At 41.3% G+C, this 17,210-nt stretch overlaps 1 protein-coding gene across 4 annotated transcripts in view; it reads left to right on the forward strand.

The window, feature by feature from the left end:
* Positions 1-7,222: 7,222 nt before the first annotated feature.
* AP1S2 (adaptor related protein complex 1 subunit sigma 2) overlaps positions 7,223-17,210 on the forward strand; it is a 29,238-nt gene continuing 19,250 nt past the window's right edge. For 2 of the 4 annotated variants that reach the window (XM_081809128.1, XM_081809127.1), the window contains exons 1-3: positions 7,225-7,386; positions 9,531-9,709; positions 16,745-16,853. In XM_081809128.1, coding sequence (XP_081665254.1) covers positions 9,531-9,709; positions 16,745-16,853 — 288 coding nt within the window. In that variant the 5' untranslated portion in view covers positions 7,225-7,386. Of the gene's footprint in view, positions 7,387-9,530; positions 9,710-16,744; positions 16,854-17,210 lie in introns of all 4 variants that reach the window. The other 2 variants (XM_081809126.1, XR_014141391.1) reach the window with 2 other exon arrangements.

Here is a 17,210-nt window from a genome sequence, read left to right on the forward strand (position 1 = left end):
TTTTTTTTTTAAAGGTTTTATTTATTTATTTGACAGAGAGAGACACAGCGAGAGAGGGAACACAAGCAGGGGGAGTGGGAGAGGGAGAAGCAGGCTTCCCGCCGAGCAGGGAGCCCGATGCGGGGCTCGATCCCAGGACCCTGGGATCATGACCTGAGCCGAAGGCAGACGCTTAACGACTGAGCCACCCAGGCGCCCCTCAGCCCTATGATTTTTATTTTTATTTATTTATTTTTTTTGTGCCTTATCTATTGCCTGGTACAAACACTAGGCTTTGCCAGGGAATAAAAAACAAACAAAACCCTCAAATTAAAAAAAACAAAAACAACCAAACAACCCTCAAATCAGTCTTTTTGCCCCTTTGATAAATGAGTTTTAAATTCTGGGCTCAGACTACATGAGAATTTTCTTTAAATTTCAATGGAAAGGAGACACATGAAGGAGCACAAAAAGCAGGTTTAGAATCAAGAAAAAGAACTATCTACTTACTCTCCCCATCACTATGGTTCTTTCTCTTTGTAACTAAGTGTGTAACAGCTTATAAGAATGGCCAGTAATGCTAGCAACTGTAACCGATGAACCCAGAAAAATCATTGGCTTGATACAGTTATTTCTGATTCATTTAAAGCACAATTGGTGGTAAGTATGATGGTGGTGGTGGTGGTCTCTGTGTGTCTGCTCATGCAGTCATTCAGGAACCCAGGCTGACCATGACTCAACCATCTTAAAAGACTAATTTCCAAAGTCACTCTGGGTGTCAACATCCAGGCCACAAAAGTAGGGTTGAGGAGGGAGGGAGGGAGAAGAGGCTTTCCTGCGGAAAGTTTTTCTGGGTCCTGCCTGATATCACCACATTTCATCAGCCCAATCTCAGCCCCATAGGATACCTAACTGCAGGGATGGCCGAAGAACAGGGTCTAGCTAGCTGTGTGCCAAGGAAGAGAAGGGGCAGATTTTGATCACTACATAGTGTGTTTCTGCTATATCCAGAGATACTGATTCTGTCTAGCTGTTCCCTCCCAACTCTCTCCTTCCTATCCCAGTTGTTGACGAAGTATTTCAGAGGTGATTCCTACTTGGCATGAGTAGTTGGAAAATATTTTTAGAGTAGTGATATTCATCAAGTAAGCATCTGATTTTTATGGTGCAGCCTTCAAGTTTCTCTAAGTGCTCTAATTTCTAACTTAGACTAACACAGTACATTAGTCTGTACAGGACATACGATGATGATATGCCACTCTGGTTTGTGCATATCAATTTAGCTTCAGATTCATGTAACTGGGAATATTAATCTCCTAATGTTATCAGACTTAGTAAGATCAGCAATAAAAAATATTCAGATCTGGAGTTTCCTTAAGATCACCAGTCTGGAAAATTATATCACAATTGCCGGCTTGAGAACTTGCCAGTTAGGTATCATATTATTTTGTTTTGTTTTTGGGTTTTGTTTTTTGTGGGGTTTTTTTGGCAGTGGTTCTTTTTTTTTTTTTTTTTTTAAGATTTTATTTATTTACTTGCCAGAGAGAGAGAGAGAGGCAGGCAGAGGGAGAGGGAGAAGCAGGCTCCCTGATGAGCAGAGAGCCCAATGCGGGGCTTGATCCATAACCCTGGGATCATGACCTGAGCTAAAGGCAGAAGCTTAACCATTTGAGCCACCCAGGCGCCCCTGAGCAGTGGTTCTTAAAGTGTGGTCCCTGAGCCAGTGGCATCAGCAGCACCTGAAAACTTGTTAGAAATGGAATTTTTGGGGCACCTGGGTGACTCACCTGCCTTCAGCTCAGGTCATGATCCCAGGGTCATGGGATCGAGCCCCGCATCGGGCTCCCTGCTCAGCGGGAAGCCTGCTTCTCCCTCTCGCCCTCCCCCTGCTTGTGTTCCGTCTCTCGCTGTGTCTCTGGCTGTCAAATAAATAAATAAAATCATAAAAAAAAAAAAAAAGAAATGCAATTCTCAGGCCTCAGCTTCAGACCCAGTGAATCAGAAACTCCGGGATGGGGCCCAAAAATCTATGGGTTTTCACAAGTCCTATAGAGAATAACCTAGAACCACTAGTCTAGCTGAATTAGATTACTGCTGAAACATTTCATTCCAAGGGCCAGGTCAAAAGAATATTACTTGAAATCATTTTGTTGAAAACACATGGACTTTCTTATGTTGCTGTGAATTCACAGTGCCTTGGAAAGCTCACAGAATGAAAAGATCGCTGAGAGCCCTGGGAGGTCATTAGGGCAAATAGTTTCTAAAGGCGCCAGGCATGGAAATCTAAGGTTGTTAAGAAGCATCTTTAGGGGCTTCCCAAAAGAAAATGTGTTCTTATGTTTGATTGGTGACTGCTGCTCTAACCACCCAGAACTGGTCTCCAAAAGACCTGAAATTCTGTGTCAGGAGAAATGGTTTTAGAGGTTTAGGAGAGAGCCAACATGTTACTCATCTTTGTACCCCCATTATGTTCCACAGTGGCCAGCATAGTAAACCGTAATAAACATAATAAACCAGCATAATAAACATTTATGTTAAATGAATGGATGGATGGAATAGTCATCTCATGGATTCAGGTTCTAAATAATTTCCACTAATATTCCGGGGTCACTTAGAAAAAAAAGATCCCATGTCAATAGTTTATTCTAGTTACTATTAAAGAATACTGACTGCCTTATGTAGGTGGCCAGTCTTTTCAGCAGTTAAGAATTTTAGCAATCAGATATTAAGAATACCTCCAACCCCTCTAAGAAAGAGAAAAAAAAAAACTTCTGTAAAGATAGTGCGTGTTCCCTTTCTTGAAGTATCTATAAAAGAGCTCGGTTGGGGCGCCTGGGTGGCACAGTGGGTTAAGCGTCTGCCTTTGGCTCAGGTCATGATCCCGGGGTCCTGGGTTCGAGTCCCGCATCGGGCTCCCTGCTCAGGGGGAAGCCTGCTCCCTCTCCCACTCTCTCTCCCACTCCCTCTGCTTGTGTTCCCCCTCTTGCTGTCTCTCTATCTCTCTGTCAAATAAATAAATAAAATCTTTAAAAAAAAAAAGAGCTTGGTTACTGCATGCTAAGCTTTTCAATGACTAACTTGGAGCCTCTCAGCCCCAGCGCTGTTGACATTTGAGGCTGGATCCTTCTCCGTAGGGGACTGTCCTGTGCAATACTGCAGCAGCCCCACCTGCCCCATGCCTAGGCGCCAATATGACAACCACAATGTCTCCAGACACTGCCAAGTGTCCTCCAGGGGATCGGGGGATAAAATTGCTTCGGTCGAGAATCACTGCTCTGGCCTAATATTAAAAGAAGAGTCATTTTCCTGCATTTTATTCAAAGCTCTGGAAACAGGCTTCAGGGAAAAGTGGATGTCCCACATTTGTCTTTAGCTTATTGTTGAGGACTTTGGCAGTGACAGCTTTATCTATTTGAAATGATTGATTCACAAATCCTCATTATTTTAGGCCAGTTTTCTCCTTGGAACAAGTTTATCTTTGGAGATGCAAATTCACAAACTCTAAGCATCTTTTTTTTTACACTTAAAACTGTGACCTTCTACATTGATTCAGTGCTGAATTCCATTACAAGGGCATTTTTATTTAATAATCTCTAAGTAACATATAGACAGGCTAAAGGAATGCTGTACAAGTCCATAATATAGTGTTGACACTAACAGAAGAGTTTTTATCTACTTCATTACAATATTTAAAAAAATGATCTAAGTAAAACCTGCACTGAAATAAAGTGTAATAATAACCTTTAATACATCCTCCCTCAAGATTCTGTCCCTGGAGAGAAAAGTCGTCATTGCTTCTGGAATTTACTTCCTGGTATCTAAAGAATACACTAATAATTCTATTTTTTGGTTTATGTTAGATGTTATCTATTTTCTTACTGCTAGTGCATGAGGATTTAGCATTATTTCAACATCCCCTCACTTCTGCTCCTCCGTATTCTCAATATAAATATATTACAATTTTTACCTAAATCATCAGTGTTTCACGATGTGCCAACAGTGCTCCAAGACATCCTTGGTGACATCCTCATGCTAATGTCCCCTCTCTTATTGCCCATGTGGGTATATAAACATTCCTTTTTTTTTTTTTTTTCATTTAATGGCATTTTGTGAGGGAGAGTAGATAAAAGCATATGGCCATCACACATTTAACAGGAAACTAAAACTAAAGCTATTTTTGAAAACTTCTAAAAGATTACATTAAAAATCTCAAAATTTTATTGTTAGAAGGCAAAATCCCTATTTCACCCTCACCTCTTGCATTTAGCATAAATGAAAGCTAGGCACCTTTTTTTTTTTTTTCCTAAGAAACAAGTGATGTTAACTAGACGTATTGTGCTGATCATTTCACAAATACATATAAATATCAAATTATGTTGTACACCTTAAGCTAATATAATGTTATATGTCAATTATATCTCAATAAAAAATAAATAAAAGGCAGTTTACCAAAAATACTTCATTTGTTCCCCTTCTGTATACTTGGGACACGGTTATTTTTCCTACTTAAGGATAGAACTGTTCTTCTTTCTTCTGACCTTGCTGAGTTTCCTTTATCTGCCTGGGCCACTGAAACCTGCGAAACATCAGGCAGCCTTGCACCATGAAAGTACATGCTCTTGTTCCATGAGAAATTATTTTGTAATAAATGTCTCCTGTACCAAAAAAAAAGTATAAAATCTGATTTTTAATTTTTCGTAAGAAATTATTTTTGTATCATCATTAACAACCAAGAAATCAGGACCACCCAGATAACAAAAGCAGAGGATGAAAAAAGATACCCTATTAACATGACAGATGAAGAAGATACTAGGTGAGAAGAAATATGTATATAGGAAAGCCCACAATTTGGAAAATGTTGGAATCAAAGTCAAGCAGTTAATTACTAACAAAGACAGTAACAGTGCTTCTTTGGTCTTTCACAGTGAATGCACAATTAGCACTTAATACTAAGACTGGGGAAAAACCATCTATAATCTACTGAAAAAGACCATCTGCTTCTATAAATTTTGTTCTTATACACTTGCCAAAAAGAGAACATATTAACAAAATAATGGGCCCTGCATTGTTAATTGCTAGGTTGTTTGCAGTTGTGCTGCTATTAGAATTTAATAAGCCATTCCTTCTTCTAAATTAATAAGCAGCCAAGATTATGTAATAGCTGCTTTCAGCTGCTAATTATTTTTCCCATAATTCCTTTCCCTCTCTACCCCCTGCCCCCACCTTTTCTTGGCTAGGAGCACCAGAGACTGCCAATATGTCATCAGCAAGTCTCCTGTCTTCATTTTCAGAACCACAGACCAACATTAGGATCATAACCAATGACTTTAAACTTGGAGGTGGTTAGCTTAGGAACGTTGAGGATATATGTGCTTTGTAGGCAAAAAGAGAAAAACAGCACTTGGATTCAGAGGGCAAGGTTTCATTTTCATTGCATAGTATTCAATCTATCTTTGAACTGGTTAATGGCATCTGTTTTGTGTAGCACGGGAGAAATGGGACATAACATGTGACTTGGGGCACGACTGGTTAGGAAGCAGAGAGAAATTTGGGCAGGGGGCCTAAAGACCACAGAAAGCCAGCTCTGTGCTTTGTGTCGGCCACTTGTTTTCCAGTATACATTATCCTACATATTTGTAGGAAATTTTCCTAGTAGTATACTAGTGCTTAAAAGGGGAGGTATTATACATTTTTATTTTGCCAAATAAGGGCATTAAAAATGCTCTCAAATCCCTGTTATATACTATCATAGTTTTATAGACCTTTCACCACAAAAAAAGAACAATCCCTAATAAAGGATTCCTTTAAATTGATTAAATTTAGCTTCGTGAAAAACCTAGCATTTCTTTTTCACTTTGGGCCATTAAAAAATTCTGGCGACTATGTTTGGGAACCTCTGCAAAAAGGGCATAGCGCAATAAAAGCAATTTTCCAGCTTCCTTTTAAGAACCTAGGTGACTGGGGTAATGAATACCATTCAACATGAGAAACCCATGGCTGTTCAAGCAAGGTCACTTAATCCCGTGGGGCTCCCCTTTCCTCATCTGTAAAAGACGAGTCGGACTAGATGATTCATCCATTCTTTTCATTAAAAAAAATATGGACATCCATTATGTGCCAGGCACAATGCTCAGCACTATGGTTCTTAACAAATCTATCATTTTATAGTCCTCATCAGTCAACTCCCACTTATTAGATGTGTTATATACCAGGCAGTGAACTAGGTTGGGACGAAAAATGAATAAAATTCAAGACGCGCTAAACAGAGGCAAATGGACACGTGGGGATGCAGAAATGAATAAAATTCAAGATGTGCTAAAGAGAGGCTAACGAACATGTGGGTGAAAGAGGGATTCGTTCTTACAGGGTTTGAGGGTGAGGCTTCATAGATGTAACATTTGAGAGGAAGTGCATGCCAGGCAGAGCACGTCTTCGGCAAGGTTAACTGGAACCCAGGCGACTTTGGGGTGGGGGGGCGGGGGGCGCGACTCCGTGTGAAGGAAGTGGGATCTCAAAGACGAGATGCTGTCTGGGCTTTTCAGCAGAGAACGGACAGTAATTCATCAGGTCCGCAGCACTGAGGATAGGCGAGGCAAGCCCAGGGAAGAGACACTTGCACAGCTTGGGGCAAAAGGTGTCTAGGGCTGTAGCAGTGCGATAGAAAGGACGGGCTGGATTCCAGGCAGTCTGGAGGCTGAATAATTGCAAAAGGCCCTCTGAACGCGTGCACTAGCTCCACGACAAAGCTGACTTGTTTTCCCCAGAGGTGCAGCACTCCCTCTCTCCCCTCACCATCAGTACGGACAGTCACGCCTCCCCGCCCCACCCTCTTTGGGCACGGAGAGTTATCGGAGCTCGAACTTGGCTCTTCGCGATCCTGACCTTCCCTGCCCCGCAGAGCGGGGTCGACAAAGGGCACCGCAGAACCCTGTCCTCCCACCACCAGAGAGCCGGGGAAACCGCCTGCCCGAGTTCCGAAGGCACACGCAGGAGCACGCAGGCGCGCGGGCCTTGGCAGAAGCCGCTTCCGGGTCACGTGGCCTGACTTCCGGCCCGGACCACCCCCCTCTCGGTAGGGACGCCGCCAATCGGATTTCTTGGACTGTGCGGTCACCTGCCCTGCCTCCGGTGCCGTTGGCGAAGGCCGAGCTGCTTCCCGCGCGTCGCCCAGCCCGCCCCTCCGCTCGCCGCAGCCCCGGCTCCTCCCTCGTCCGGCCCACGGGGCGGGGTCTGTCGGCTCGCCCTCCCCTCGCCGCCTAAGCCTTCCCTCCGCTAACTGGGTCCCCTCCCCACAGCAACACGGCTTCTCTTCCTCAGCCCGGCGACAGGGGCTTCCCCTCGGCCGCCGCCGCCGCCACCGCCGCCGCCGCCAGCCGAGCCCAGCCGCGCCCGCGGCCCGCGGCCGCCGTAAGTCCCGGGGGGCAAGCGGGGGCGTCGGGGACAGGGAGCCGGGAGGGAGGGCTGGGCGCGCCCTCCGCCGCCCCGCGCGCGCCCCGACGACCCCACCCCGCGCCTGGCCGCCCCGGCCCGCCAGTGGGTCGCCGCGCCCGGCAACTCACTTCTCTCCGCGTCCGCGCCCCTCTCCACTCCGCACCGCTCCCCGAGGATGCGGGGGGCCCCGCGGCACCTGTGGTTCAGGAATCACCTCAAGTTTTGCGGGGCATTTTCGAGAGGGGCCCGCAGCCGGGGGCGGTGGCGGCGGAGGACCCTTGGCGCCCCCTGCGCGGCGGCGAATGCCATTGTCTGCCCGGCTCCTAGCCGGTCACCTCGCCCGGGCTCGGTCAGTGATGGAGTGCGACCCCATGGGGCGGTGGGGAGGCGTCGGAGACGGCCGGACCGAGGAACGCTGGCCCTGAGCCCGCTCCGCGGCTGAGCCTATTGTTTTTAATAACCAATCTCGAGGAATTGAGGTGCCCTGTCATTTGCCGCAAAATCAAAGCATTAGTTTTTAACCGGAGGGAAGGAATACTTGTGCTTCGCAACCGGGTATCGTCCCATGTTAGCACATAATTTATTTTAAAGACTGAATTATTTATTCGTTCTATAAAGTGGTAGGGAGGGGATACAGACAGCCTAGAGCTCATACTCTTTTAGAAAGCAAACCGCCACTCCTCCAGGTCGTCAGGGTCCTAGAATAGGGGTCTTTTATTCTCAAAGTTCTGGTAACGGCTTTACATTCAACGTCCAGTTGATGCTTTACTTGCTGTCCCCCTCCGAATGCCGCTGTCTTAACAGGACTTGTATGGGAGGCACTTTGACATCAAGAATATCGTTCGTTTATTTTGTGCCAGTGAAGGCTTTAAGTGAGGTGTAATAAGCCAACTTTAAATAAAGTTAAATTGCCACATCATAAATTTCTAAATATATTGTTGATGCCCGTTTGGATTAATACAAAAAGCGACAACAATTTCTTAGCGAAATTTAGAGCCCATTTTATTCTAAATTGGCTATGTAAATTCCCCCACCCCATATTCAGATTTAAGATGGTGTGGTGCATATTAAGAATCGGGCTGGAATCTTACTTGTAGTAACACTGTTAAAGGAACTTAACAGCAGTTACAAGGAAAAAAAAAAAAACCTGTCTGAATTGTACCTTTTTTTGTAGAAACAATGCTTACCTGTTTGCAGTTGGGAAGACCAGTTAGTTGGATTACAAGAAGCTTTCCTTTAAAATTAAACATGTAAATTAATCAACAGATTTGAGGTTCCAAATACATGTATACAAAATAGTTTAAGTAAAATACACTCGAATTCAGCATCCACTCCATCTGTAGATGCTTTTTAAAAAAATTGTTTTAAATGAGGTATTTTGGGTAATGTCTGCATGTGTGTGACTAAATTTTGGCTTTTTAAGGTTTATATTCTCTTTCATATTGTTACATTAACCCACTTTATTGTGTATATTTATGTTGGAATTTTTAGAAAGTGAAGATGAGAAGAGATACTTAAAAGTCAGGCTTTTATTAAGAAAAATGTGCATTTATGGGTTTTTTTTGTTGAATATTTTAGATCTTTTGTTTTGCTTAAAATACGAAAGCATAAACTGAAGAGGGCATTCTGAGTAATAGTCTGAATACAATTCAGCCGGCAACTGAACAGCCTCAGGATAAAAAATAGTTGTAGATCTGCTGTTTCTTTCAAATGTATTTAAACCAGTTGATGTCAACAATTCTCTTTTGAAGCATACACAGTGTGAAATGTAGACAGTAGTTGTCCTAAATTGCAAGAGTTATCTTTCTTTTTCCTCAAAATTTTCACTCCAGCTTTTTACCTTTTTTTGTTTTTGTTTTTGTTTTTTTGCCACACACTACTCTCCAAACTTACGTGGAACGGGGTGGGGTGGGGTGGGGTGGGGAGATCTGCATCTGGTAGGAAGGTCTTTCTACAAGAATTTTCCTACTATTTTAACTGGTATAGAAATACTGATAGCTGCTAATCATTTGTCAGTTAAAGAAAGGCCCAGCCCCCAAAGCTTCTCTATGAATCATGTCATCTTAATCTTTACTGAATCAAAGTGTTGCATGTAATCTTGGTTCTATTTATCTTAACAGATGCAGTTTATGTTGCTTTTTAGTCGTCAGGGAAAGCTTCGACTGCAGAAATGGTATGTCCCACTATCAGACAAAGAGAAGAAAAAGATTACAAGAGAACTTGTTCAAACCGTTTTAGCACGGAAACCTAAAATGTGCAGCTTTCTTGAGTGGCGAGATCTGAAGATTGTTTACAAAAGGTATAATTTTCATTTATCAGAAAGGTGAAATAGGATCAAATGTTCCGTCATTTATAATGTGGTAATGGCAGACTTTTGAGAAATGACATTTATAAATAATGATTAATAAAGATTTAAGTGAAAAAGATTTAAGTTAAAGCTTTGTGTCTTTAAAATAACTGCTGTTTTTATTGATTACCCAGTCAAAAAAAATAAAATCAGGAAAGTCGATTTAAAACTAATTATGTAATTAAAGGCATAAATGATTATTCCTACTTAATAATCTTTTTAGAAAAATTCAGTGAATTTATTTCTTTGCAGGTGAAAATGGGGTCATATTTTAAATGTTGTGAGTAATTCTCTGAATTTAGACAAACCTTTCTTGAAAATCTATAATGACTGATAATTGCCATGCCTTTTTTCTGACTTTTAGAATCTTATGAACACCTTGGATGCAGAGACCATTTCAGTCGTATAGAGGTTTTGAAACTTTATATATATAAAATCTCTTTGTTAGTAGTATTTATTAATTTGAAGTACATTTGTTGCTGTCATGGAGGTATAATTAGATCTGATAGATAATTTTGCGAAGAATAGATTTTTAAATTTTTGATGTTGCAAAATGACTCACATACTGACTTTGAACACTAAACTTTAAAAAAATGTATGTCTTTATTAATATCTGAAAGTCTTTTTTTTTTTAAAGATTTTATTTATTTATTTGAGAGAGAGAGAATGAGAGAGAGCACATGAGAGGGGGGAGGGTCAGAGGGAGAAGCAGACTCCCTGCCGAGCAGGGAGCCCGATGCGGGACTCGATCCAGGGACTCCAGGATCATGACCTGAGCCGAAGGCAGTCGCTTAACCAACTGAGCCACCCAGGCGCCTATCTGAAAGTCTTTTAATACCCTAAAATAACATTTCTCAAGATTGGGCTAATCAAGGGTTAAAAGAAATATAATTACTTTGTTTCTTCTCCATTTCCCTCCCTTACAAATAATTTACTGTATTTAAGAAGAGTGTTTCTGCATATAAAAAATTGTCTTCTATAGGGGAAGTGCAGGGAACTAACAGTAAAGGCTGCAAGGAGGGTTGAAGAGAAGTCTGGGTTTTATCTGTTTCCTTTATTCCCCTTGAGGTGTGGATGGGTTTTTGTGTGTGTGGGGGGGTGAAGATGGCAGAGGAGGTGATGGAGGAGATTATAGGACAGAGAGAATGTTTTAAATACCATAGAACTCCTCTTCCCAAAAGAATAAATTTAGTCATCTTTGGGTGATTTTGGTTTAGTACTTGTTGAGAAAACTCATAGCATTTTAGAGCTGGGAGAGGTCTTGGAATAATCTAGTCAGGTGATTGTTTTTATAAAGCTTTTTGCCCCAAGGTTAGAACCTTCAGTGAAACAAGTGGAAGTGGAGGTGCTCTCATGAAAACAGGACCGGGATCTCATACCTGTGCTCACTTGGCTTGTACCCTCTGCATAGAGATGGTTCATGAGCTTTAGAACCACTGCTGTTGATTAAATTTCAATTTTATAAAAGGAAGAATTTGGGAGAAGTGACTTGTCCAAGGTCATATTCTAGTTAGTGACTGACAGGGGGGCTAGAACTCCAATCTGAAGCATGGAGGCAAAGGTTTTAAATGGGGATGAAAAAAGCAGATATGCATTTCTGAAAGGATCCTTGTAATTGGAGAATGGGAAGGGGGAGGGCTGAGGCTGGCGCCTGAGAGATCTCTTAGGAGACTGCATTATAGTGAGGCCCTGAAGGAAGACCTCTGCTGTGGGCCCCAGCAGGTGGAGTGAACTGTTACTACAGGTAAGTTTTAGGCTCGGTCGCTGCTAGAGGCCGGGAGAGCAGTGATTGCACATTTCTGGTTCAGCTGACGGTAAACGTGAGGTAGCAGACATGGTGACTTTGAGATGCCTGGTTTTCTCAGGGTGGGCTTGGAAGTCAGGGCGGAAATAAGGCATAAAGTGGTAGATCACCAACATTCAAGGGGCAGGCAAAGGGGGAGAGGCTAAGTATAGGGTCAGTAACATCAGGAGGGGGGGAGAGAGTTTTGAAAATTAAGTCACCAGTGCCAAATGTTGCGAAAACAATTAAAGTGAAGAAAGAATCTATTAGGTTTTACAGTGAGAGTTCATAAAATGCCATTTGTCGGAACATTTTCAGTGAAATAGTAGAAACTCTCGAAGAAATGGGGCGAAGCGTGAAGAGGTGGAGACTTTTAAACAGCAAATGTAGACTATTTTGGGAGCTTCTTCAGATGCGAAGAGGTGGTAACCACCCCCACAGACATAGGAGTAAGGGACAGAGTTTTAAAAAAGGTGTGAGAGACTTAAGCTTATTTCTAGATAGGGGAAGGAGTCCCCCGTGTGGAGGAGGAAAATACCAGCAAGGGAATCAATCCCAGGAATTGAGATTCCTGCAGCTGAAGGCAATGGCCTGTGAAAACGGAAGGAAAGGAGGCGCTCGTTGTGTTCCCGCACACAGTATTCAGCCCACCCATCTTGGGCCACCACTTTTTCTTTTAAAGGCTATAGAGGGTAATCTAACCTGACTCTGATACTTGTATCAAGCTCCTATAAATAAAAGGTGTACTTAAAAAAAAAAACAGCTTTATTGAGATAAAATTCACATACAGAAGTTAGAATTTTTAATCAGTTTTTCTATGAATCTGCCCCCATTTCATACTGAAAACCTTATATATCGTATTTAAGAACGTATTCTTTGTTGATATAAACAGGTGATTTTCCCCCCCCAGTCCAGCTGGAAGAGAAGACCTTTTAAGCAAAAGAATTCTCACTTAGCTTCTGAGAAATTTTGAACCAGCACTGTCGCTGTTCCTGTCAGCAAGTGATCTTTAGGCCTTCCTTCTTCCATTTGTCTCAGCCACATTCTGTTTGCTGAGCATTTCGCATAATAGTTCCTCCTCTTGGGGAGGGGGGGTCCATAAGGAGACTATAGCTGAAAAAAGAGGCTGAAAATCTGGGGACTTGAGTTCTGTTTGGTTTGAACCTTTAGCTAGTTTCGTGACTTTGAACAAGGCATTTTGTGTGTGTCTCCTCATCTCTGAACTAAATGCTCTTGAAGATCCCTTAAAGATCTCACTATGCTTTTTTGATTCCTGTTTTATGCAGCATGTTATGGAAGAGGCACTAGATTAAAGTTTTACAGTGAATTTAAACATACATATGTCTCCAAATTACTAGTTTGAGAATTTGCCACAGTACTGTATTTTCTTTACTAACAAAAGAATTTTTAATGCCATACCAATGGGTATTGAGACTAGTTTAGTTACATTCACGCCCAGTCAGCTGACACTTAGCTGACTGCGGAGAAGTCATGTGTTTTGAATAGAAGAATAGGCACTTTCAGATGTTCTGAGTGCCAGTAATTAGAGTAAGCCTTAATCCACCCTGCTAAAAATAACCAAACATACCTTTCTTCTTACTAGTCTATTATTAATTTTACTTCAGATTTAGACTTACAAATATGTACTAAGAGAACAAAATGAGCTCATAATTGAATTTTTAAAAAGCGTTTGGTTCTAAAAATAGGGAGTACACTTCAGGTTCTCTTGGTAATCTTTTACTAAATCAGTATAACAGTTTTTCTCTCCCTCTTCAAAGCTCTTAAAATATTGCTTATTCAGTTTTAATTTTTGCCAGGTGCAGGATTATTTAATACGGTTCCTGGCTATAGTTTTTAATATGAAACTTGGGCTTTGGAGTCAAATTACTATTCCTGGGGAGGTTACTCAGTTAAGCCTGGGTCCCCTATAAATGCAAGTTAATGACAGTATCTTTCTGGAAGAATTGTTGTGAGGATTAAAATGGTAAAATATGCAAAAGCCTTAGCAAACATTTGGTGTCTCACTCAAGAGTGAGGCCTCAGTGAATACTAGCTGTTAACTATTCTGTTTCTTCCATAAGCTTTCTGTAGAGAGGTGCCTTAGAATCCTGATAACTAGATAATCACCTACAACAAAGAATTTGTTTAATTGATGGCTCTTTTTCCATTCTGAGTGAAAGCAAACATTTAGGTAGTGTTGCAGGATTTTTATATTTATTTACTTATTTATTTATTTTGTATTGCAAGGTTTTTTTTGTTTTGTTTTGTTTTTTTAAAGATTTTGAGAGAGAGAACAAGCAGGGGGAGCAGCAGAGGGAGAGGGAGAAGCAGGTTCCCCGCTGAGCAGGGAGCCCGATGTGGGACTCTATCCCAGGACCCCAGGATCTTGACCTGAGCCAAAGGCAGATGCTTAACCAACTAAGACACCCAGGTACCCCTGTATTGCAGGATTTTAAAAAAAACTGCTTGATGGCTTGGATGACACATCATTCCTGGTGATATTTATTTTTTATTTTTTTATTTTTTTTAAGATTTTATTTGAGAGAGAGTGCACACACGCTGTGAGAAGAGACAGAGGGAGAGGGAGAAGCAGGCTTCCCCTTGAGCAGGGAGCCTGATGCGGGGCTTGATCCCAGGACACTGGGATCATGACCTGAGCAGAAGGCAGACGCTTCACCGACTGAGCCACCCAGGCGCCCCAGTCCTGGTGATATTTGAATTAATATTTCTAAATGATTCACACAATTAAGGACAATTGACTAAGTGCTATTTATTTGTAAGTCAAGAGGCAGTACTGTGGATAAGGAGTGAGGATGGTGTAAGCATTAGATTGCTTAGCAGTACCATTGTAGAAATGTTGACATTAAGAGTAAAGGAATTTTACCCAAAACTATTAATAAATTCCTTCTAATGGGATTATTTAAATAGCACTCTGTTCATGTCAGCTAGTCATGTCTGTTTTTTATCTACCATTTTTAATGTCAGTTCCTTTAATATTTAGTTTTCTTGATTTGGGGACTTGTAACATGTCATTTGTATCAATTTCCCCAAATTCAAAACTATTTTGTGAGCATGGATGAGGGAGGATGGAGAGTTGGAATTGCTTTTTTTTTTAATTTTAATTTTTAAATTATTTTATTTTATTTTAAAGATTATATCTGTCAGAGAGAGAGAGAACGCACACAAGCAGGGGGAGCTGCAGGCAGAGGGAGAAGCAGGCTCCTCACTGAACAAGGAGCCCAATGCGGGAGTCTGTAGGACTCGATCCCAGGACCCCGGGATCATGACCTGAGCCGAAGGCAGACACTTAACCGACTGAGCCACGCAGGCATCCCTAATTCTATTTTTTTAGAGAGAGAGTGAGCACACGTGAGCAGGGCTAGGATGGGGGATGACAGGGAGTGATAGAGAGAATCCCAAGCAGACTCCATGCTCAGCGCAGAGCCCGACACAGGGCTCAATCTCCAGACCCTGAGATCATGACCTGAGCCAGAATCAAAAGTTGGACGCTTAACTGAGCCACCCAGGTGCGCCCCCCAACTTGCCTTTTTAAACAGATACACAAAACCATAGGTTAGGAAAGAGGAAGCACTTTGTTAAAGTTGGAGGTGGTGCCCTCTTACGTCCTTCATGCTAATAAGTGAACACATTCGAAAGCCGCCTCTCTAAGACTGCAGGAGACCTACCATTTTAAATAACTTAACGTATAAGTCAGGTAGAATGGACATGGCAAAAAAGTCAAGCTGTGTATGAAGAGGGACTCCCCAAGGTGGAGTGGGAGGGAAAAGGTCTGAAGATCAGATTTCTTGTCCCAGAGCAACCACTTGGCAGACCCTGTACTCCTGGGCCTTGTTTTTTTTTTTTTTCCTTCCCCCCCCACCATCAAGAATGATGGTGCTTGCTGTTGGAAAGATCAAATAATTGATCTTTATTTGATCAATTTGATAATAGAGCATTCTGTAAATATTAGTTATTCTCATACTGAAAAGCAGGAATTCATTGAATTCCAAAACTGAGATTGTGTGTGTGTATTATTTTCCATTAATGCTTTAAGTAGTAATTGCTCATTGTGTTTTCTAAAAATCACTTAAATGCTCCTCAGTGAAAATTATAGTCGAGACTGAGACTTGTTTAGAATGTCTTAGGTTTTCTGTTTGTTTGTTTGTTTTTCCAAAAGCTTTTAATGCACTTAAACCATTTGAAAATGGTCTTTTAATCCTCCTCAAAAGACTTGGTCATTGTTTGCTATGCCTCAAGGTTGTATGTTAAGTTTGACTTCCTTGGTCAAGTATAATGTAGTCCCATGTGCTAGAATCCTAATTTAGAAGAGAATATGAGTTTTCCAATCTTAATATTCAAGAGGTAGATAACCTAAACTTCCATTTAACAGGTAGAACTTGGAAAATTTGATAACAGGTCTCCGTTTCCCCTGTTCTTTCTCTGACTTCTGTAATAACTTAGAACTGTTCTTTTCTTGGAGTTGATTCCACAGTCCTAGAAACCTTCTTAAAAACAGTTCTGTGCCGTTAGGAGTCAAGATAGTAGTTACCCTTGGTGGCAGGTTGTGACCTCATGGGTTAGGAGCGGGGATTCAGGAGTTCCATAATCTGTTTCTTGATCAGGGTGCTGGTACACGGATGGGCACTTTGAGAACTCCTCAAGTTTTCTTGTGTTCTTCTCTGTTGTATATATTACACTTCAGCAAAACATTTCAGGCATTGCCTTCACATTGACAATATCTTCAATAAGTCCTTCAGTCGGAGAGTTTATCTTCTTCCCTGTTTATTTGTAGTTTGAATTAATCACACAGTGCCTTTTGTTTTAATTAGGTAAACATAAGATTATATTTCATACAATTTAGGACCATTATATTTCATTCATTGTATTTCATAACTGGGTCCAGCTATGTTTTAGAATATTCATAGAAGGCAGCCTGAAAGAAAAAGACCAAAATGAGTTACTCTTTCTACGTTTCTAGATGGTATGATTGAGTGATTGTTTTTTGGGTTTTTTGGCTTTTTGCTTGCCTGTACTTTTCAAACTTTCTCTACATACATTCATTCCTTTTATAGTGTAGGAGGAAAATAATCTATACTATTGTAAAAGGAGAAATAAACTGTGTAAGTATGGGATCTTTCACAATAGGATATGAAAACATATTTAGATTATAGAGTAAAATTTTTTCCACATTTGCTTTGTTACAGATACGCTAGTCTGTATTTTTGCTGTGCTATTGAGGATCAGGACAATGAGCTAATTACCCTGGAAATAATTCATCGTTATGTGGAATTACTTGACAAGTATTTTGGCAGTGTGAGTATTATTTTGTTTTAGGAAATTGAGTGCCATAGTATTTTTTTAAAATCTTTTCTGTAACAAGTTTATTATTTGATTGTCTTGGGGATTCTGTTTGAAAGTAACTGCAGGGGAGGGAAGGGCTGACTATCTCTTGCCAGCAGGCCCAGTCAGTTCACTGCTGGAATGCTTGACCTGATGGCCCTGCTCATTTAATGATGATTGTGAGAATGAGGTTTAAAATAGTGAAACAGAAAGGAGTTCAACTGCAAAAATTAATATTCTGGAAGTGCTTAGTATAGAATTTAGATTTGGTAAGCAGTTACAATCACATTATTGAGGAAATATGTTTTTAAAAAGATCATTGTTTATGAG

This window comes from Leptonychotes weddellii, chromosome X (assembly GCF_054177405.1).
Source record: "Leptonychotes weddellii isolate Sample4059 chromosome X, ASM5417740v2, whole genome shotgun sequence".
NCBI lineage: Eukaryota > Metazoa > Chordata > Mammalia > Carnivora > Phocidae > Leptonychotes > Leptonychotes weddellii.